Source organism: Lissotriton vulgaris, chromosome 6, assembly GCF_964263255.1.
Source record: "Lissotriton vulgaris chromosome 6, aLisVul1.2, whole genome shotgun sequence".
Classification (NCBI taxonomy): domain Eukaryota; kingdom Metazoa; phylum Chordata; class Amphibia; order Caudata; family Salamandridae; genus Lissotriton; species Lissotriton vulgaris.
Genome location: NC_141694.1, coordinates 407,778,269 through 407,800,265, shown reverse-complemented (window position 1 = coordinate 407,800,265; position 21,997 = coordinate 407,778,269). Strand labels below are relative to the sequence as shown.

Below are 21,997 nucleotides of genomic sequence, written 5' to 3'. Positions count from 1 at the left end.
ACTCCAGAGAGCCAAGGGATATCCATACATTTGTCACAATTCAAACAGTCAGTGATAATATCCCTTGTAAGTGATGCCGCAGGGTTCTTCCAAATAGAAAGCCAGAAGAGAGCTGGGCGCGCACGAACAAAATCTTCAATAAAATTCATGCCCAGTTCTTCATGACAGACATATTATGGGGTGGAAATAGTAACACAGAGTGTCTTTCTAAGAAATCTGTTCTCCCACATTGAATAGGTCGGCTCTTAGCAATACTCCAAACCTCTGCTCCGTATGTAGCAACCGGAATACATTGGGCTTTATAAATCTTTAAAATTACCGATAAAATGCCAGTATTTTTAGGGCGCGGTAAGCTGAGGATGGAGTTGATTGCCTTTGAGAACCTACCCCTGGAGTGAGCAATATGTTCTGTCCAGGAGTTGTTCGCAGGAAAGACCATCCCTAAATAAGGGATGGTCTTTTGCTATTACCGCTCAATGAACAATTTAATCCACCAAAATAGGGTAAAATACAATGAGTTTTTTTTCTATATGAGCACATCTCACGTAGTAAAGAAAATTATCTAATTAATTCCCCCATGGATTTAGAACCTTCCTAGATGGCTAGGTTAGTAACTCCAGGCAGGATTATCTGGAAGCCTTATAGATAGGGATTTCAGAATACTTGCCTCACACCTCAAACATGTACACCAAGTGACCAAGGACAGAATATTTCTTCACTGGTTTCCCAGGAAGGCCGCAGCTGTGTTCAAATATCTTACCTTATTTTCTAGGACCGAAGGAAAGAGCTGAAGACACACCCCTTTAAAGAACACTAACAGTCTATTTTCGCTCCAAGAAACCAACTATGCTTCAATTCCTAGCTGACTGTGCCTCTGCCTTGGATCCTGTACAGCGCTCCACTGCCAGTCAGCTGGAGTCAAGATATATAGGTAGCACATATATACATTTAGAAGTAAGGAAGGAGTGTCTCCTGGCACCTTTTAAAGAAAATATAACTCTACTCCCTGCCCGGCCCTATAACCAGCTGAACCGAGCTTCCTTGCAAAAAAGCTTGCAGCCTATCTGCGGTGGGAGGCCAATGTTTAGGGCACTTGGCCGCTGTTACTGCAATAATCTTCTGGAGCAAATCAGGCTGAAAAAAACCTCCCTAAATTCCAGAAAAAAAATTAACTTTCCTATTCTAGTTCATCTCTCTGGCAACAATGGCTGATACCGAAATGCAGGTTTAAAATGTTGTTATATTTTATCACTCTTAGTTTATTTGTGGTTTTTGTGATGAGCTGATTAGAGTGCTCAAAACATTCATTCATACGTGTAAATTGTAATAAGATGAAAACAAAAAGTGAGCTTGTAATTTGTAGCTTGAAACTAGGGACTGCCATTAATTATAAGATTAAAAACTACAACTCCCGCAAGTCCACCAACTGCAAAGGAAAATAAGGAAGTCAATCCGTTTGGAGCGTTTGCTAATTTTGTAGAAGGATTCAGTTCTAGAAATATAGATATCAAGAAAGCAAATTTGAGTTCAAAATTATATGTAAAAAAAAAGTGCAAGGGGGTAATGTGAAGGGATGGCGCGGAAATGACGGTTTGCGGGGTTATCAGAAGCCATTAATACCACAGCAGATGAAATGGCTTGAGCATATTCAGTATTCAGTACTTACTCAGATGGCATGCTTGTCATGACCAATGATCTCTTTGGCTAAAAGTTTAAAAGACAAAGAAACAATAATTAGTGTTTTGATTCGCACCATCAATAAACTATAAACAATATAACAAAAATAAAAGCAACAACAATGCAATAAATACAAGCATGGCTATCTTTTATAGCACTAGTTTCGGCATAAACTTAAGGTTAAGCATGTCAACAGAATAAGCAAAATGTTTGAGAAATGCGCAATCTAGCACCAGTGTGGCATGAGAGGTAGGATCTTATCATTTGCTATGTTGTTTTTGCCACTGCTTGTTTACATCCGCATGAGTACATCAAGTTAACTCCAAGCCCTCTGTAGCACAATTATAAAGAGATATCACAATCAAATACACTTATGTTTGGCTTACTGCTTTTGAAAACCTAAGCTGGCTCTTAGCATAGCCTCTTATACATTTTCAACACAGATAACAAATTGACAATAAAAAGCAGTTTAGAAACTCTTAGAGGGAACACATAAACCACAATCTTAAGTGAAAGCTTTTGGAGAACAAATATCACACATGACCATAGTTCAAGCTGAAACCAGTTATTTCACTTATTAAGATTTCTATTCACGATTAAACAAGTGCACACCAAAGTTGTACTCAAACAATACCGCACCCAACATAGACTGTAAAAGGACTACAAGCCCATCGTTAACCTTCTCACCCAAGTGCAGATCCTTAAAACATGTTTTATAACCACTAGTGCACTCACCAACCACTGGACAATGGCCTGGCATCGCTCAGCACAAGCAACTGAAACAGTTCTTTTGAATATCTTATGCAAAGAACCTAATGCTGCTGACAAGGGGGAGGTACTAGCCAGTCTCAACATGGCTTTTGATACTTCCACCATCTACATTTTTAAAAATTCACTTTTGAGTACATATTGGTTGTTTTCATTGTATATAACTTAATGTAAAACCCATAAGCATCAGATAACAATCATAGGTGTTGTTAGTATACATACACCTTGCTGATTTCCCACACACATCTGATGGGAAATCAGAAATACAGAAGTCACCCCTGATCCTGTTCCAAGAGGCTGACTATAAAATATTATTTTCAAAGTCCTTGATGATAGAAGAAACGACTATATGAAATTAGAACGGGTGCAACTGATTGTGAAGGTCCTACTGTACGCATTACCTGTCTCTCTTTAGTATGCAAATGGTCAACCAACACCCATTTCTGGAACGAAGACAAGAACATTGCGTCAAATATTACATATGTGGACAGAAATTCTAAGGAAGGAGCTGAATTGAGGCTAGGGACCATTTCCCCATCTTGGGCATTTAAACCATATGGGAGTATCTTAAATAAACTTTGTCTAATCATTCTTGTAAACCATAGTTTTTTGCCAATCCTACCCCTTTCATAAGAGAACAAATCTCCCAACCAAAATAGTTTTTGATATTTGTCCTTCCGCCACATAGCAGGGTGCTTTTAGAAGCATGCATACTGGAAGTGGTGGGTCATTGGGTTTTGGAGGAATGATCACTCCTCATTGCATGCTTAACGTTGGTTATGCTGCAAAAGACATGCATGCAAACCCTAAAATCGTGAAGTTGGCAGAGAAAGAATTTAATTTTAATATTTAATTTTTCTATTTCCTGTAGTCTATTGTTTATTTAAACGTAGGTTGTATCCAAACAGCTAGTCCACTGTAAGATATTTTCAAATCCACTGTTCATGCCCCTGTATCAAGTTACTGTAAATTTTGCATTAGGTAAAACGAAGCCCTAAGGGATCCATTATCTCTGTTCCTCTTGGTGAATAAGTAGCAGAATCACCTGACTGGACGGTGGGGATATCATGTTGGAATAATAGGCTGTGTGAGATGATCCTCAATCACTTGCCTTAAAGAAATCAGATTGCCAGAAGCCATCAAAAAAGATTCAAGAATGATCAAGATGTCATTGCTTTCACTAGAATAAGCAAGAATAAGTCTGATAAAGACATACAACTCATTTGAGATTCTTAATCTTAGACCTAGACTTTGACTAAATATATTTCTGGAGCTGGATGAAACAAGAAGATCATTTTAAGATAAACAATGGTATCCTTTATTTGTTTTTGTTTTTCACTTAATGTGAATAATCAAGTGTCAAATAGCCAATGGCAGCGGTACAGTATTAGTTTGCTTTCCTTGAATCAACACGTAGTTTTCATCTAAGCACGTCACCAAATACATCAGAAGCACAAGAATATACTACAGTTTATCAAATTACTCTCAGAAATAAAAGACAGTTGTTTGGGACACCTTTGTACAAACACTTCACGTCACGGATACCTCAAACATTAGTGCTGCTTCAATCAGTCTCTTACTTTTTTCAGGAATATCTTGAAAACCAGATATCTGTGTATTATTGGGATCTAAAGTTGAAAGGTAACCTTTATAAATGATACTTTGTGCTGCCTAGATGCCTGGCCAGGGGGGCGGCATCTGTTCTGCTGGTTTTTAATTCTCTCCTACAGCAGTAACTAGCATTACAATTATGGATGAAATTGTGTCCCGGCAGAAAACAATACACCAACTTCTACAGGCAGGAAGTTTGCTCGGTGCAACACTGAAACACTTAGCATTGATTAACCATATACGAGGGGACATAACCCATGGCATCACAAAAGGCCAGAGCAACAACCTCCTTTTCCACCAGAGAACACCAAAAGAGGCCCTTGTGATAAGCCTTTCACCAAGATAGTCATTAAGACATCCTCTCTGACCACAGCAGGCGGGGAATCTTTTTCTAGATCAGGAAGAGAGGGTGGAAGTTAATTTCTATAGGGATGTATGTGGAAGATGACTTTGCTCTCCTGAGAGGGGAGCTGACTTCTGCCATTTTGGATAGAGGTTAGTAGGAATGTTTAGAGTCAAGCCGGACTGGAAGGGCAAAAAGAGTTTTGGTGAAACTTCTGCTATGATTGGTTTTACAGAAGATTTCAATCATTAGCTGGTGAACTGGATACAAAAGGCACCATATCACTGGCTTTCCAAAACCTTTGTGGATCTGGTAGACAAGAGCAGAAAAAAACAAAAGAATCCAGACTGACCAACTGTGAAGAAGCCTGAGATAATGCTACTTTTATAAGGCCAGGGTTCCGAGGGAGGAAGTGAAACCGACAAGGGACTGGTGGGAGGCACAAGATGTCACCGCACCTCTTCTTTCCCCACAACAGGAAGACTGGTTATGTCCCTCGCAAGTTACCTACAGAGCGCCAGCATAAATGGGACATGGTCCCTTTAATTAGAACACTGATGTTGAGGACTCCGCCCCCAGAGACGACGTCATGGTCGGCGGAACAACAAGAGAGGACGAGATCCAGAAGAGGGTGTGTTCCGACACCGGAGGACGACAGGAACGAGAGATGGAGAACGCGGAGCGAGAAGGAGAACGGAAACTGACGAGAAGGACGCCGAGTAGAGGAGTGGCTGCGGAAAGTGTGAAGACCTTGGGAGAACCAGGAAGCTATCGGGAACACGCTTCACCCATTCAAGCTCCAGGAGGAGTTAGGCTAACACAGGTACGAGAGCGGTTCAAGGGCTGGGTAGGGAGACAGGAGAGACCTGACGGTTAAACGTACCAGCTCCCTACCAGTCCTTGTGTTGGTTAATTCCTCACCCCTGTACTATCACCCCTCAGTCTACAAGTGCGTCACTTGCTTGGGGTGGTTCCTTTACTCCCCTTCCCTACTGCACGAGCATTCACGAGCCCTCCTCCATACTTTTTTTTGTTTGTTTGGATTCCTGAGAACACCTATACGCCAAGCCCAATCCGCGGTCCTAGTACACCAGAGAGAGGACGCCCGGAGGACGCCAAGGAAAGAGCCTGAAGACCGGGAACCAAGACAGAAACTTTACTGTTGTGTTATTTCTTTACTATACTGGCTTCACGAAGGAGACGGGTGTTCCATAAAATAAATCCATCACTAAGTCATTCTGCAGTCCTGCCCATTCATTCGGACCCGCTACAGCTACCTATCTACTTACAATAATGGACTGGGAACTGCTGCTCTCCATGAGTCAGATTACTTGCTGTCTGTAAGATCTTTAAGAACACAAAAGGACCAATACAGCCTCCCTCCTGTGCAGAAGAGTCCGGGTCTTCCTCATGATCTTAAATCTTTCTTCTCAGTATGTAGATAGTAACTGCTGTCTCCAGAATTAAATCAAGACACCAGATTGATCAGGCAGTAGGACTTATACTGGAAGCAGATTCCAATTCTTGGAAAGGAAAAAAACTGAAACATATCAGAAAAAATCTTCCAACTCCAAGAACGACAACCGAAATTGCATTAACGCGGTGGAAAGTTCTGAAAACAGAGTTGGAACATCTGGAAATAGGAAAACTAACAGGGTCCTCTGGTCCAACCAATGCCACGGTGACACATTGAACAACCAACTAACTCAAGCTCCTTTTATAGCAGGGAACAATGAAGGAATTTTAAAAATAAAGAGGAAGCAAAATTCCATCATTTTATGTGGGATTCAGCCCGTGAGAAAAAGCACATCTCAGACATAACTGAAACCTACGATCCAGAACTGGATTTTTCTAGTAACTTTCTGCTGCACTATAACTATTACTGGTAAGAACTGACCTCATAGAATGTCCCCAGTGCTTTAGCACCTGATCCGGAGTGAAAGAGTACACATGTTACAGAGCCCCGTATCCAAGTCATCCTAAGGAAGGCGAGATGCTGCACACACAAGGCAGCAAGTAAGTGTCCCCTAGGAGGAGAGTAGTAAATAGTCAGTCTGGGATGTGCATTTAGTCGCTGTTACCTTTCTACTAAAGCCTCCAAAAATATACTTTCACCAATTATTCAAATGTTTAACAAATAGGAAATCATTTTGATTTAACATTCTATTGCTTTCCCAAGCAAAGAAACAAAACTGGATGGCTCACATGAAATGTAGCTTTAGCTAAACAGCAGCAGCTGTTTATTGTACTTGTTCACTTTGGGGACATATTTTTCCTTTATATCTAGCATTCACCACTTTAACATATTAAGTACTAAGCCCCGCGGGGTTATAGTTTACAGGTGACTTGGTTAATATAGAAAAGTAGTTTTTTCTACATGACAAAGGCATGTTTCTTGCTTTGTGACACAACAGTGCTTTTAAAAACTGCAGTCCATGTAAAACATAATGGTGTTCTGTGGAGACAATACTCTTTGGCCACACAAACTGCAGTTCACATATGACATTAAACTTCCAGGCCATACACAATTCTTGTGCCAACTTACTAAGGCCTCAGTGAAGATGTAAACAAGCCAATTGGGTGGAACTGATGTAGAGTACATATTTTAGGGGAAAAGCATGTGTGTGATGGTGATATAATGTACCGAGTCCTACAGCCAGCAAATTCAAAACAAGTGAAGGTGGGGTGACCACTCAAATTTGATGTCCTTTCTTACAAAGATTCAATATCATAAGGCTGTGAAGCATGCTATTGAAATGGAGAAAGGTCTCCGAGCATGCTCGCTGGGAGCATGTGCCCCTGCTTTGAGTTTGTTTATTGATACAGCACACCTTATCACCAGTGAGAGTATCCAGGCACTGTCTATGGGCACGGGGAGATTAAGTGATTTTCCCAGAATCTTGAAATCACCAGGGTAAACTGTTATTTCTATTAGCCTTACCTAAGCAAATGCGACAAGCAGGTGCGTGCGCTGAAGGCAATTCATTTGATTTGACTTGCAGGCCACAGAAAAGCTCTGTGGTCAGAGGGCCACACTATGTGTACCGTCTGAGCCAAGCATGGCTGCAATTAGCTTGCCAGGCTGTACAGAAGGGATAGAGGTTGGTGGCAGCAAGGTAATTAGAGTAGCAAGACAGGACTTTTTACCTGTAGACCGCTAGGAAGAGTGTCCCACTGGCCTCTCCTGTGCTCGTCTAAATTCTTCTGTAAGACCTCTGTCAGCGGTTCCTTCCCCTTTCATCCATCCTCGTGGGACATGGATATCAAATGTATATACATTTCTGGAAGCTGTAGCAGAAGCATGTGGAGACAACATGAAATGTATTGGTGGCCACACTGGTTCCACTGTATTTAAGTGGTACTTAAGATGGAGCATTAGGGGAGAGTCCAGACAACAGATGTGAGTTGCATTCCGTCTTCTTAAGAACCGTCGAGAGTTCCACTGTAGTGGGGCAGAGTGAGGAGTAATGAGAGGAGACAGAGGGTTCTTTTGCAGCTGGAGAGCTTCCCTTTGCCCCTTTCAGGTCCCATTGTTTTCTAGGAATACTACCCACCAAAGGTTAACTCTTAGTGAAGTGGGGGAGCTTCCCTTACGCCCTTGTTTGTTTACACACTTCAAGGAAGTCTTTGGTTGGACTGTCCAAGTGGAATAAACAAAAGAACAGAACTGCCCAGAACCAGACTCAGAAATGACAGTTGGAATACACAACTGCTGTCTACAACCTTGGCATAAAGATGTGACAAAACATTTGCAAGGTGCCAAGATTTTGTTTCTGAATCCACGGTCTCCACACCAGAGGGCTCAAGGAACACTTTGAGCTCCAATGTAGGGATATTGATGCCAGCTCCCCTTGCCAGGTTTGGGAGAAGTTACATGGGAAAATTCAACCCATCTCCAGAGAGAGCTGAATGACTGACTACTCAGGGTGAACATTGGAAGTGCACCTTCATGAGGAAGGTGCTATTCTGAAGGAGAGACCCTGCGAGAAGCCGAGGTGAGATGAATCAACATGATTGCTGCAAATAGGTAAGCAAGCTGAACCTCTGGGTCAAGGACACGTTACTCAGGCTCTGAGATGTCCTCACAATGTAAGCAGCCACAGAGATGCCTACGGGTGTTGTGGGACTTAGTTCTTATGAAGACATCTAGCGCTATGCAGTATCCACGTGATGAAGGACTTCTGATCGCAGTCGGCAGTTACACAATAAAGAAAATCCAAGCATTCTTCGAACGCTACCAGAATCTGCAAAGACTGCTGTAGATTTAACAATGCGAGCAGGAGTGGGCTCCTGGCCTGATAAGTTAGTGGGTTTTTGCAACTGGGTGGAGGAAAAACACACGTTGCAGGACCGCAGGGACCCTGACCCCGTGCAATCTACCCTAGCTGGTGCCGGCACTGCTGCTGCGGGTCTAAGGCTGTGCACGCTGGTGACCGCTTCACCAAATATGACCCCCTCAATTGCTCAGCGGTTGTCTGCAAATACCAGTTGCTGACAGGAAATTTGGCGAATGGAGGAGACATGGAGAAGTGTGGCTCAATGGAGAAGTGTGGCTCAATGGTTAGAGGAGGCATACCCGGAAGCTGAGGTCAGACCCGGGACCAGGGTTCAATTCCCGACGCAGCAGGGTCTGAGCCCAAGTGTCCACGGACTCGATAATTCTCACTTCGGTGCCTACTCGAATCACGGGTTCACACTCTGCAACTCTGGGCAATAGCTTGCTTAATCTCCACTACGGCCCCCCCGCCGCGGGATGCCTGGCTTTCACCTTGGGGATGCCCAGTACGGGTTATCTCACAGGGAAAAGCCAGGACGGGTTCCCAATGCAAGCGCAGGGACACCCCGTTAGGGGTAGCCGTGCGCTATATAAGATACACTAAAAAAAACAAAAAAAAACAAAGGACGGCCTGTTTTATTAGGCCGTGGGAGAGTAGAGAGTAGGAGAATCTCTTGGGTCTCAGTAGACCTCGGTGTGGAGGGTTAACTCAAGGGAAGCAAGCACTTCCTCTTATGACGCAACAACAGTGAAAACAATTTTGTTTTCCACTTGCTACATCATGACAGTGGAAAACTGGTTTGATATTCCAATGTTCACACTAACGGCTCTCTATCATATTCACACACAACAACCCCATTATAAGCAGCTGATGGATGATCACTAATTCAGTATTGTTGCAATTATCTAACTGAACAAGCTTAATTAAAACAGAACCTTTGAACTTATATAGCGTCTCCAGTAGTGCTATTTGAAATCTGGTCTATGTATACCAACAAACTCAGTTAGACATTCTTTCAAATAGACAAGTTCTCTCTTGTTTTCTAGAAAGTTTTACTGGAGGCATCTTGCAAAAATGCTGTGGTTTTTAAATTTTTAGATGGAAACTGATTTTTTAAATGAACCATATATATAATATTTTTAAATAGTGCATTTTATTACGGTAGCCCACTAGCTCAGAAGCAATTTAGTTTTCTAAACTGGGAATATATAATTTGAAAAGTGCACATGATTAGCCAGCGATGCAACAAATAGGCAAAGTAGTCTCCTCAGAAGCTGAAATATTTAGGAAAAATGATACTCATAAACAAACACTTGTGTGGGAACAAACATCAGAACATGTGAGCACCAACTGGCTCAAACTGCTGTATTTGCCAAGTAATGCCCTGAAAATAACCCGTTTGCCAAGTCTGGTGGCATAGAATCGCACGGGCCACTTCTTGTGCTCTACTTGCAGCGACAAAGGCTGCCTGGGAGAAGGGTAAAGAAAAGTACAAACTTTTTACCTCGACAAAGTACCCCCGGTATTATTGGCTTTCAATGAGGCTGGGGATAGTTAGCATGTAAACATTGCTTTTCAAAGGGAACAGCAAGCCTCTGCACCTGGGGCTCCAGCGTTTCTTCAATCTTTTTAATATTTTGTGAATTTATACAATGGGGGCTTTATTTCCTCATCCAAGGCACGGGCAGATTGTTAGTTTCTGTATGGAAGAGAGCCTTGGCATCAACTGGTTATCACAAACGTCTCTCCAAGCCTAATTCCCTGTACCTTCTATCTTCGACACCTATCTAAGAGTGGTAGGAGTCCATAAACGCTCTTACCAAGACAGACTCTGTGGGAAGAAGCCTACAAAACTACATTGCTTGCTTAGATGGAAGGAATGCAATAAGAAGGGTGTTGCTTTTTTAAGTGTCAGGCTTGGGTGTGGAATATATATCTCACTTAGCCTAAAACAGTACCTGAAGCTCCAGATCAAGAGAGAGACTGTGAAGATAGCCTTTGAGGAGATAGACTGCCATTACAATTCAAATCAAGTCAGACTCTCTGATTCAGGGTGGGCTCCTGCCTAACTTCCATTAACTTTTTAATTATGAGCCTGGTTCAAGCAATGCGAATACTTACACTTCAGAACACTTGCACTTCAGAAGATAGAAGTGGGCATCCGAGGGCTTCCTGTGCATGGTGATTTGTGCTCGGCCTATTTCCTCTAGACTTTAACAAAGCCTAGAGGGCGTCTGCTGTGACCGTGCTCTTCTGCTTTCTTACTTGTTTACCTGAGGTTTCATCAGTGACCCAGCACATTGCTGTTTGAGATGGTCACCCACACATGCAGCAGCCCTCCAGCGATCAATTCTGCAGAGATGGAGCAGAGATGCCCCTTGATGGCAATGTGCAGTGGAGGTGATCCTGGACATGGTGACTAACCTGGCAAACATGCTTCAGAGCACCACCTCTAAGGTACGGTACAGAGGGGACCACACCATTTGTTACTGTATCCACTGCCCCCTAGCATCTGCTCAGTGATGTGATGCTCAAAGGCCACTCTACTGACTTTAAGCATAAGGGAAGGGGTCAATGAGCCGCACTAGAAATTGCCATGACCCTGATTGCACAAACTAGCTGGCTCTTTGGAGCAGGTCCTGGAGCTTGAAGCCTGGAAGTGAAGGGATAATAGTGGCTTTACTTCAAGGCTGGGATTACAAATTCTTAGTTAAGGAACAGACAGACGCCTAACTCCTTCCACCAACAAGAGGGACTTTGCGGCTATTGTGTCTTTTAATGTTGGAATCTCAAGGGGCTAGCACTGTACCCCAACACTGTAGGTGGATTGAATATTTTAAACCTCAACCAGTATGAACCAACATTAATTAACAGTGATTCTTAACCACAAGTGTGCAGTACTAGGAAACTAAAATAATCAGGGGGGGAGGGGTAGGGCTAAATATTCTGACTGTGACCAGAAAAACGGAGCTAATTGGACTTTTATCAAACGTTAATACTATTATATTGTAAGTTGGCTTAGTTCAAGAAAAACATTAATATGGAGTTTATATTCTGCATACACCAAAGGTACTATGAGGCGTTACTGCCTGTGGCTCTGGAGTATCATTCTGCCGGGGTCTCTCCATTGACTGTTAAGAATCTCAAATCATTTTTAACAAAAACGGAGTTGTCCATGGTTATAAACTATCATAAAATCAGATTGCTTCATTTTATTTTATGAGCTGCCTTCAGCAGACCCGATTTCTCAAGACAGGGAACTCGCACCAGCTTGGGAACTGAGGAAAAGTAGACTAACCTTACAGTTTTTTCTTAAATGTTTCTTCCATAGTTACAACTGGAAACTTGACACTTATAGCATTCTTTCTCATTCTTGATGTACCGTTATTCTAATAAAGTAGTACTGTTTTTTAAAGTATTAACCGCACTAAGACAATCATATTTTGTATATTGGTATATATGTGCCCCTGAAACCTAGACTGGCTACTTTACAGAGGTTCCAATGAGAGTCAGACAGGCTTTGGAGACCCTCGTTCCATATCAAATGCAATATCAGTGTTTGTGGGGTGCATACACAGTCTCACCATTGATATTACTAGGTAGTCTCTACAATTCTTGCCACACTGTTGTGTGAGGGTACGTCAGTCAGTCATCTGAAGGTGTACGGTTTTATGGAGGGTCAAAATGACTTGTAGAAATATCAAAGTGAGTTCCATATGGGTCTTTGTGATGGGCGCCAAGGGGAGAATTGTAAAGCGATGTTATCTGCACCTCTTACGAATGTGAGCCATTCACGCCACATGTGGACTGAGACTATGCCAAAGTTCTCCCAGTTATTGAGGATGAGCATACAAGCAAGAGTTAGCATTACATCTAGTAAGTCTCTGTCTGCTTCATTATTTATGTGGGGGTCAAGTGAACCCAGACGGATAAAAGAGAATGCTTGTATGGGAGAAATATGTAAAGTGTGTTTGATGAATGCAAAGACCGAGTCACAGTAAGATTGAAGAATGGGGCAGTCAAAGAGTATATGTGCAAGATTGTCCGTTTGTTCATTACAGTTCCATCACTTGGGAACTTGTGTAAGATTACGTTTTTGTTGTGACCAGTGGCATTTGTGAACGATCATGTATTTAGTTTGAGATAGCACTGGAGAGATCTTGTTTGAAAAAGTGGATCTAAGTATGCGCTCCCAGTCAAATGGTAGATGGTTATTTGAGGGATGTGCTTCTCATTTCTGTTTGTTGCGAGTTTTTGACCTGTGGGATTTTGTTAAGAGTAACTTATATAATTTGGATACTATATGCCCTGAATAGTTGAGGTTATTGATGAGACTTGAAAATGAGGGGGTGCTTTTTAGCGATGGATATTTCGATATTTGGATTCTTAATCTCAGGAATGTATAAAAGCTCAGACCATCAAATTGAAAACAAGACTAACATGGAGAAAGGAATAAGTAAGTTATCATCAAAAATGTCTTTGATGAAGTTTATCCCCTTTTCCTACCACTTGAACCAAGTACCATCGAGTTTAATGTTGGGATTCACCCTAATGCATGCCAGGTTTGGATTACGGATTGTTATTTTCAAGAGGTAGTCCACCCTGAGGATAGCTCTCTTGTTGTTATACATTTTATATTTGGAGTGAGGGAGGTGGAGGTTGTGCATTGTTAGGTATGCATTAATAGGTTTGTTGTTTAGGATTGATTTTTCCTGATTTGCCCAGACAGGAATGTAGTCTGCATCCTCAAGAAACCAGTCGGTGCCCTGCATAAATAAGAATGCTGTTTGGTGGTTTCTAAAGTTAGGAAAGCCTATTCCACTATTAACTTTCAAAAGTCTAAGTTTTTTGAGTGATATATTCGGATTTGTGTTTAGCCATAGACATGTATTGAAAGTGTTGTCTATTTTAGATAAAATGTCGTCTGAGAGAGACATGGTGAGCATACCGATTAGTTAACTGACTAGAGGTGTAAACATTATTTTAGAGTCTCCACCCTACACCACCAGAAAAGAAATTTAGGTGACCAGCTATCCAAGAGGGTATTGATCTTCTTGAGTAATGAGTCTTTGTTGCTGTTTGAAATGGGGTCTCTAGTTGGCAGAGGTATGCACCATGTTCAAGTATGGACCCTTCCTTCTAGTCAGGGTAAGGGGATTACACTTCTAAAATAACCCCTGCTCACCCCTTTGGTAGCTTGGCATGAGCAATCAGGCTTATCCCAGAGGTAATGTGTAAAGTATTTGTACATAACACACAGTAATACAGTGAAAACACTACAAAAGGACACCTCACCAGTTTTAGAAAAATAGCAAATATTTATCTGTGTAATACAAGACCAAAACAATAACAATCCACCATACAGTAATCAAAATATGAATACTGCAAAAATAGACTTTAAAATACAGTTTCTTGAAATGGATAGCTCCATCCCGGGCTATCACGGTGTTGTGAACAAACATAAATCCAACAGTTCAGGCTGACCATGGCATCAAGGTCCAGCTACAGTGTTGGGAAGACCCACAAACAGTACCTTGGAAATGCAGGATGTCGAGGACAGTGCAATGAACTCTGGAGATGCAGAGTTGGAAAGTGCCAGCTTCGGAAGTCAGTGCATGAGTCGTCGGGCCCTTGAGGTTGCATGCGTTGCAGATCAAACTCCATCGGTGAGACCAGAGCTGCAGTGCGAAGCAAGGCAATGCTTGTCGAGGTGCTGGCAGGTCACGGTGCAAGCAGCAACGTCATCAGTAGACTATCTGGAGTCGATGGCACAGGCATCAGTAGGCCAAGGCTGAGTTATGGGAAGGGATGGTACGTCGAGTGACGAATGGTGCCCTCAGGCCACGGTGCAGGCAGCAGCGTCAATGTCAGCGTGAAGAGTGGTCATCAGGGATACCAGGGAGGCGATTTGAAGTGCGGTAATCCAAAGTGTGGTGACCTCAGGTCATGAGGCAAGCAGCGGCTCTGTGACGGTGGCGAGCTTCAATGGTGGTGAGACTAGGGGTGCGGTGTAAAGCGTGGTGGTGCTCTCTTTGGTGCCAACAGGTCTCGGAGCCAGCAGTGGCATCAATGACAGAGTCGAGTTGCTTTTTTCTCTGAGGCAGCTGAAGCACCCAGTGCCAGAAGCGGGTACGCAGAGGATGGCGAAGTCTTTGGTGTGCCCGAGACTTCCAACTGGAGGCAAACTCTATGTCAAGCCCTTGGAGAAAGTCTTTTCACTGCCCAAGACAGAAGCAGCCACTGCATGTCATCACACTGAAGTACACAGCAAAGTGGTAGTTCCTCCTCACAGCTTCTCCAGCTCTTCCTCTTGGAAGGCTTCTTAGTTCAAACGAGTTCTAAAATTCTGGGGTCAGGGCCCCAATATTTATACTACTTATCCCTTTGAGGTTTTAGGCAGAAAGTTTCTGAGCTCAGTAAAAACCAGTTCTGTTCTCCTTGGTCCAGATTCACTAGAGGAGTTGGAGACAGCACTGTGCAGAGCAGACACAAACTATTAGGTGCTAGTGAAAATGACTCCCACCACTCTAAAGGCAAAAAGGTCTATTCAGGCTGGCTATGACTCACCAAGGATAGGCAGGACACACATCAATCTAGTGAGAATGCACATCTCTGGCTCCTGTAAATCCAAAACCAGACAGTGAATACACAGGCAGAGGCACTGGAGTTCTGGACTTTTTGGTTCCGTCCAGAGGTGTCAGGGAACAACACCCAAAGACCCCGGAGTTCCACCTGCCTTGGTGCGCAAATGAACAGAAACACGGGCTTCTCGATGGTGGCGTCAAAGACCAAAGGTTTATTACTGCAGGGACACAGAAGTCACAGAAACTACGCATGGGCAGTGTCTAGGAGCCTGTTCGATTTGTACAAAGAGGGTTGCTCCTTATATACTAGTTTTTGGCCTTCAGGCGAATTCTTTACATGTTGGTACATTCCCAAAACCTTTGTGTTACAAACAATAAATATTTGGTGTACACAGGAACTGTTGATAAAATCTGTTACAAAACATCTACGAAGAGGGGTTCCCACTAGTTCATCACAATCCCTTGTCAATATTGCATTGAAGAGCCGGACCGCCTCATCGTAAACTTCGTTACCTCCCCCTAATAAAGATTCAGAAAGAAAGGAACGGAGCCAGGTGTGGAAGATAGAAAAGCGGGATAAGAGATGTTTGTGGGTCGTAAATGGGCAAGGCTACCGGCTTCGGCCGCCTAATCATGATCGGGACAATGGACACGAGAACCAGTTCAGGTGGGCTGGCCTCGGGCAGAGGAGGCAGCCTTTGCCGAGTCATGTAGCTATAGCGTGATCTGGTTTAAGGTGCACGTGTCATGAAAGAGGTGAATCTCCGGCTAAGGCTACGTGTCCTTAATCGAAATGAAGTGATCAGAGGTTATTGCATATGTGAGGGCAAGAAACACAAAATGGCGGCCATGATCTAAGATGGATGCCGTGGGTAGATCAGAAATGTGTTCATAACAGGAGTGCTCTTGTTCGTATCGTAGCGAAAACACCGGGATATGCTAAATGGATCATTTGCGGTTCGCTGATACCAATATTATGTATTTCCGACAAATTTGAAAACACGGGTTCAAATCGTCACGGAACCTCAGACCCTCCTTTTGCCCTTACATAGGCAATTACTCAGTCTATGTCAGAGTCTAGTTCTATACTCATCAGGTCAGTGACATGTTGTTGTATCATCATCCTTTCTCGTGCCTTTTCTCCAACTGCAGGTGGTTTCCTAAAACAGGTTGCAGCACAAAGACTACACAAAGCGGGACCACACTGGATAATCAGGCAGCATGAGAATAGGAATACTAAGATGACACCGATGACCATTAGAACCTTCCATCCCCACGCTGAGATCAGAGTCCAAAACCACTCCATGAAGGACCAGTTTCCCTTGTCTACGTGTATAGAGTCGGAAATCTTGTGTAGCTTAGAGATTGCCTCATAGACTGTTGGAGCATTATTAGGAATAAAGACACAGCAGCTCGATTGGATCATTCTACATACCCCACCTCGGTCTGCAAGGATAACGTCTAGAACCATACGGTTCTGCAACGTCATGAGTCTATCCGCCTGAAGCTCAGCTGTCAAATTGCTAAGGGCACCAGCAGTTTCGGTAATAGTAGATTCAACTACCCGTGTTAGCTGACGTATGTTTCTACTATTGGCCATAGGCCCCCAGAACGGAAGGAAGCCTTTGAAGAAGTCTCCAGCTTCCTGACCAGCGGTATCTTCCTTGCTGAAGACACCTCTCGCTACTCTGGTTTTGTGGTAATCAGATGAAGCAGTGTATGTTGGAGGTAACAATCGAGCAATATAGCATGAACCTGAAAAGTCAGCAGGTAACCATGTATATGCCCGGTCTCGACAGATGAAGTAGGTACCCCTAGCAGTGAGGAAAGCAGGGGAAGAGTTAGCCGGAAACACATAAGTCTCAACGCACTCACTCCTCCCTAGCTGGGCTCTTGGATTTCTCCCATTACCTTGCAAACAGACCTGACCTCGGTGAGGTACGACCCAGATTGGAGTTGAGCTTTTACGCTTGCTTTCTCCTAAACTAAGGCGATACTCTGAAGTATTCCAACTTAAATACACTCGCAGTTCGTCTCTAGGGTATGATGGAGTATTATTGACATCCTTGATCATGTCAATAATTCCCTGGACTAAAGCTTTGTTGGCAGAGTTATATTTAGTGGAACGTGGTGGACGTGGAGGATAGGTTTCAAGGGCATAAGCAAAGATGGTTTGAAGGGCCTGAAATGATCCATTGTAGCTGAACGGCAAAACCAGATAAGGTATACCTTTATCCATAGTGTGGGGTATCAAGCCACACACCCAGCAGTCTGTAGTGTTAACTACCAGTTGGTGTTGGTGCAAGAGCTGTACAAAAGTGTTGTTAATGAACTCTGAGCGTCGGGCTTGCTCATGTTCGGGAAACGAGTGAAAAGAGTGTATAGAGGAAACAGTAGTAATAGCAGGATCAAGGGGAGGTACTGTAGTTACTGGCGCAAAAATTAAATTTATACTGAAGACGATTCCACCCACCAACGTTATCAAAACAATCAGAAATGTAATGGCACATTGCATCAAAAAGCATTTGCTATGAAGAATTCTGTAAAGTCTGTTTCTGCGAACGTAAATCACATTTTCTCGTTGCAGCGCAGGAAGCTCCATCTTCTACAATCCGCTCGCGACCACTGATGATGTGTACGTAGAGGAAAATGCCTCTATCAGCCCTGGGAGTTCCCAGAACCAACAGAAAGATCGACCTTGTGTCAGACCCCTGCAAATCCAACTAGGCACACAGCCACGACCCTACGGCTACCCAGACGGCAAGGCAATTCAAAAATAACAAAACAATAGCAAACTTCCTGGCTGAAGGCAAAAGTTCAAAATTTCAAAATATCACAATATGCAGTTGCCTGCTTTATTTGTCCATATTACGTTTTCGCAAATTATATCTCTGCTTTGCAGGTACTGTCTGATCGGCAAATAGCGTTTCACTGGTAGCTGTTGCAGTGTTCAAGTTCGCAGATGGCAGAGTTTCTTCTGATGCAGGAGACAAATGTTCAGTGTTCAAAGGAGTCTTTTCAGGAGGAGAGTCAGAGCTTGGAGTGTCAGTGATCAATTCGGCATCGCTGAAAGGGATGAACTTTGGAGTGTTTTCAAATTCGGAGGAACCAATTCCCTTCTTCACCCAGTCGTCGTAAGGAAGCGGCAAAGGGACACGCTTAACATGGGACGCGTGCACCCAGTGCTTGCGTCCAGCTACACGAACTGCCGTCCTCGTTGTAAGAAGGACCTGGAAAGGACCAACGTAGCGGGGCTGAAGATTTTTCGTCCTCGCGAAGTTCCTGATGACTACGAGGTCTCCTGGTTTCAGCTGATGCCCTGGACTCTCCGGAGGCTTTGGTAAAGCATCGAAAACCTGTTGATGAATAAGACTCAATTTAGCAGTCAAGTCGTAAAGGTAGTCTATCAACATAGGATATTCTAGGGAACAGAATTCTTTAGGCCTTGGCACACCCCAGATATTTGCCGGGCGGCCAAAGACTATTTCGTAAGGGCTAAGCCCCACTCTAGAATGTACAGTTGCTCTCGTTGATAACAAAGCCAAAGGAAGTGCGTCTGGCCAGGCTAAACCTGTGGATGCCTGTATTTTAGCTAATTTCAGCTTGAGGGTGCCATTGTAACCCTCCACTAAACCAGCTGACTGGGGGTGATTTGCACTGTGGAACTTCTGTTTCAAACCTAGGCCGGCACACACACTCTGCATAACTTTCCCTATAAACTCACTTCCGTTATCTGACCATACAATCCGCGGCATTCCATATCTAGGGAAATATTCTTTGAGAAGAATCTTGGCAGTTGATAGGGCAGTATTGTCCTTTAGTGGGTATGCTTCGATCCACCTGGAAAAAGCACAGACTACCACCAGGACATATTTTAAATTATTACAGCGATCCATGTGAATGAAGTCTAACTGAATCACTTCAAAGGGGCAGGAAGAAGGAGCGAAGTGACCAGCAGGAGTTGGAGTTCCCTTGCCAGGATTATGCATCAGGCATACCATACAATTTTTCACCACTCTCTCTGCACACTTACTGATTCCATCATTCTTCCAGACTGGAGCCAACATCTTACAGATACCTTTAGAACTTATATGCGCTACTCCATGCGCCATTGTCACCACTGCAAGCACATACGCATCAGGCAACATCCAACGCTGCTGTTCTGTCAAATCAATCCAACACCCATTCGAATCTAACTTGCCCGTATTCTCTCTCCATACACGTTTCTCTTCCTCAGTTGCTTCCTTCTGAATTTCTTTCACACTTTCCATAGTATCCTCACACATTCCAGATTCAGCAATCCATCTTGCAGACGTTGCAACATACATTCTGCTCATCATGTCTCTAGCTGTCTGTTTAGCGGTCTCATCAGCAAAAGCATTCCCGCGACCTACATCATCCGTGATTGCTTTATGAGCACTGCACTTCACAATCGCAACTTCAGTCGGCAAGGTTAGAGATTCCAACAAGTCGTTAACTAGCTGACCATGTTGAATCTTCGTCCCATGGGACGTAATGAAACCTCTTTCTCTCCACAAACGGCCAAAACTATGGGCCACGCCAAATGCGTACTGACTATCTGTAAAAACATTCACTCTCTTTCCCTTAGCTAAAACACACGCTCTCGTTAAAGCTATTAATTCTGCAGCTTGGGCAGAATTCTGACTCACTCTTGCAGTCTCCACAATCGTTTTCAAAGTCGTTACTGCATAGGCAGCCGTCACATCACCATTCTCCAATTTAAAACATGACCCATCCACATACAGCGTACCATCTGGATCGGGTAATGGAGTATCCCTCAAGTCAATGCGCCCTTTTGTCTCTTCCTCCGTTTTAAAACAACAATCATGTGGCTCGGAATCACTCGACTCTTGATTAGCCGGCAACAGTGTTGCTGGATTCAATACATTACATCTTTTGATCTGAATATGACTCGCTAGTAATGTCAGCTCGTAACCAGATAGTCTCGCACTAGTAAGGTGTTGTGTCTTGGTTCAGGTCATGAGTGTGTCCACTGCATGAGGAACCATGACCACTAGCATGTTGTTCATCACCAAACCAGCAGACTGTCGAATGGAAGCCGCAGCTGCCGCTGTAGCTCTCAAACAACTAGGTAACGCTCTAGCTACCGGATCCAATGTTGATGAAAAATACGCACAAGGGCGTTGTTTATCACCAAATTTCTGTGTCAGAACACTCAACGCGCAACCTTCTCTCTCATGAACATAGAGCGTGAATGGCTTACTGTAATCGGGTGTACCTAATACAGGAGCTGAACACAAGGCTTTTCGTAATTCAGTAAAACTCTCTTGACATTCATCAGACCATGGCACCGGACTCGGAACATTTTTCCCAGTCAAAGCTACCAATGGCTTCGCTAAAAGAGAAAAATTTGGAATCCACTGCCTACAGTAAGAGGTAATACCTAGAAAGGCACGTACTTCTCTCTGTGTGCGTGGAACACTCATCTGCGTAATTGCTTTTATTCTCTCTGGGGTCAACTTCCTTCCCTCCTTTGACAAGAGATGACCTAGGTAGGTCACTTCTTGGCAGCAGTATTGCATCTTAGAAGGTGACACCTTGTGATTCAAACTAGACAAGTGATGTAATAACGAAACTGTAGCTGCTTTGCAAGTTTCCTTGTCATCGGCAGCCACTAGAAGATCATCTACATACTGTACTAGGGCGGAACCTGGAGGAAGGACAAAGGAATCTAACTGGCTTTTTTAATGCTTGACTATAAATAGATGGGCTCTCACAGTAGCCCTGTGGAGCGCGTTTAAATCTGAAACTGCGACCTCCTAGACAGAAGCCAAAAATATCTCTGCTTTCCTCAGCTATCGGAATGCTGAAAAAGGCATTCTTTAAGTCGATGACTGAGAACCAAGTAGCTGTAGCAGGAATCAGTGTTAACAAGGCAGTAATGTCGGGAACCACAGGAAACTGTGGGACGACAATCTTATTAACTTCTCTGAGGTCGATGACAAACCTGTACACTGGAGGCTTTGTGGGATCAGTTCTTTTCAAAATCGGTAATACAGGACTATTACAAACATTTCCTCTAGTTTCTTCAACCACACCTTTCTTAATCAAATCTTGCACAATTAATAAAAGTGCACGTTCACCTTCACTAGAAATTTTGTATTGTGGAATTCTTGGGAATCTCACATTTGCTTTCAAAGTTACTACATATGGTGGTATTTCTAAAAGGCCTACATCATTAGGACCAGTCGCCCAAAGAGAATCAGGGAGTGAACGCAGCTCTGGTGGAAGTGCATCCATTGACAAGTACATCGGAGAGGTGATTCTTTTACCCAATGTAAGCTGTACCCCTTCCGGAGAACAGTACAATGTCGCATATAGTCGTTTTAACAAATCTAAACCAAGCAGGTTTTATTACAACCCGTCGTCAAAATCAAGGGTGCTTTCAATTGACATGGTCCAACAGAAATAGACAAAGGACCAGATATGGGGTTGTAAACAGGGGCGCCTGAAAAACCTACAGAAACATTTGTTGAGCCAGACAAAGGTGCGCCAGGGAGTCTCGCATGAATGATAGAACTTTTTGCGGCACCAGTATCCAACAGAAACGGTTCGACTACACCTGATGTTGCTACTGCGACATAAGGCCCACTCTGATCTACTGGAACTGATACTACTCCCTCTCTTTGTCCATGGCTGTCCTAGTACCCATTTTGCTGAAATCCCTCATCCGTTTCACAATAGTCTTCAACAAG

At 43.4% G+C, this 21,997-nt stretch overlaps 1 protein-coding gene across 1 annotated transcript in view; it reads right to left on the bottom strand.

Annotated features, from left to right (window-relative positions):
• The window catches only part of MCPH1 (microcephalin 1), a 1,506,891-nt gene that overhangs the window by 1,013,759 nt on the left and 471,135 nt on the right, over positions 1-21,997 (bottom strand). The window contains exon 10 of the mRNA XM_086926418.1: positions 1,667-1,704. Coding sequence (XP_086782544.1) covers positions 1,667-1,704 — 38 coding nt within the window. The remainder of the gene's footprint in view (positions 1-1,666; positions 1,705-21,997) is intronic.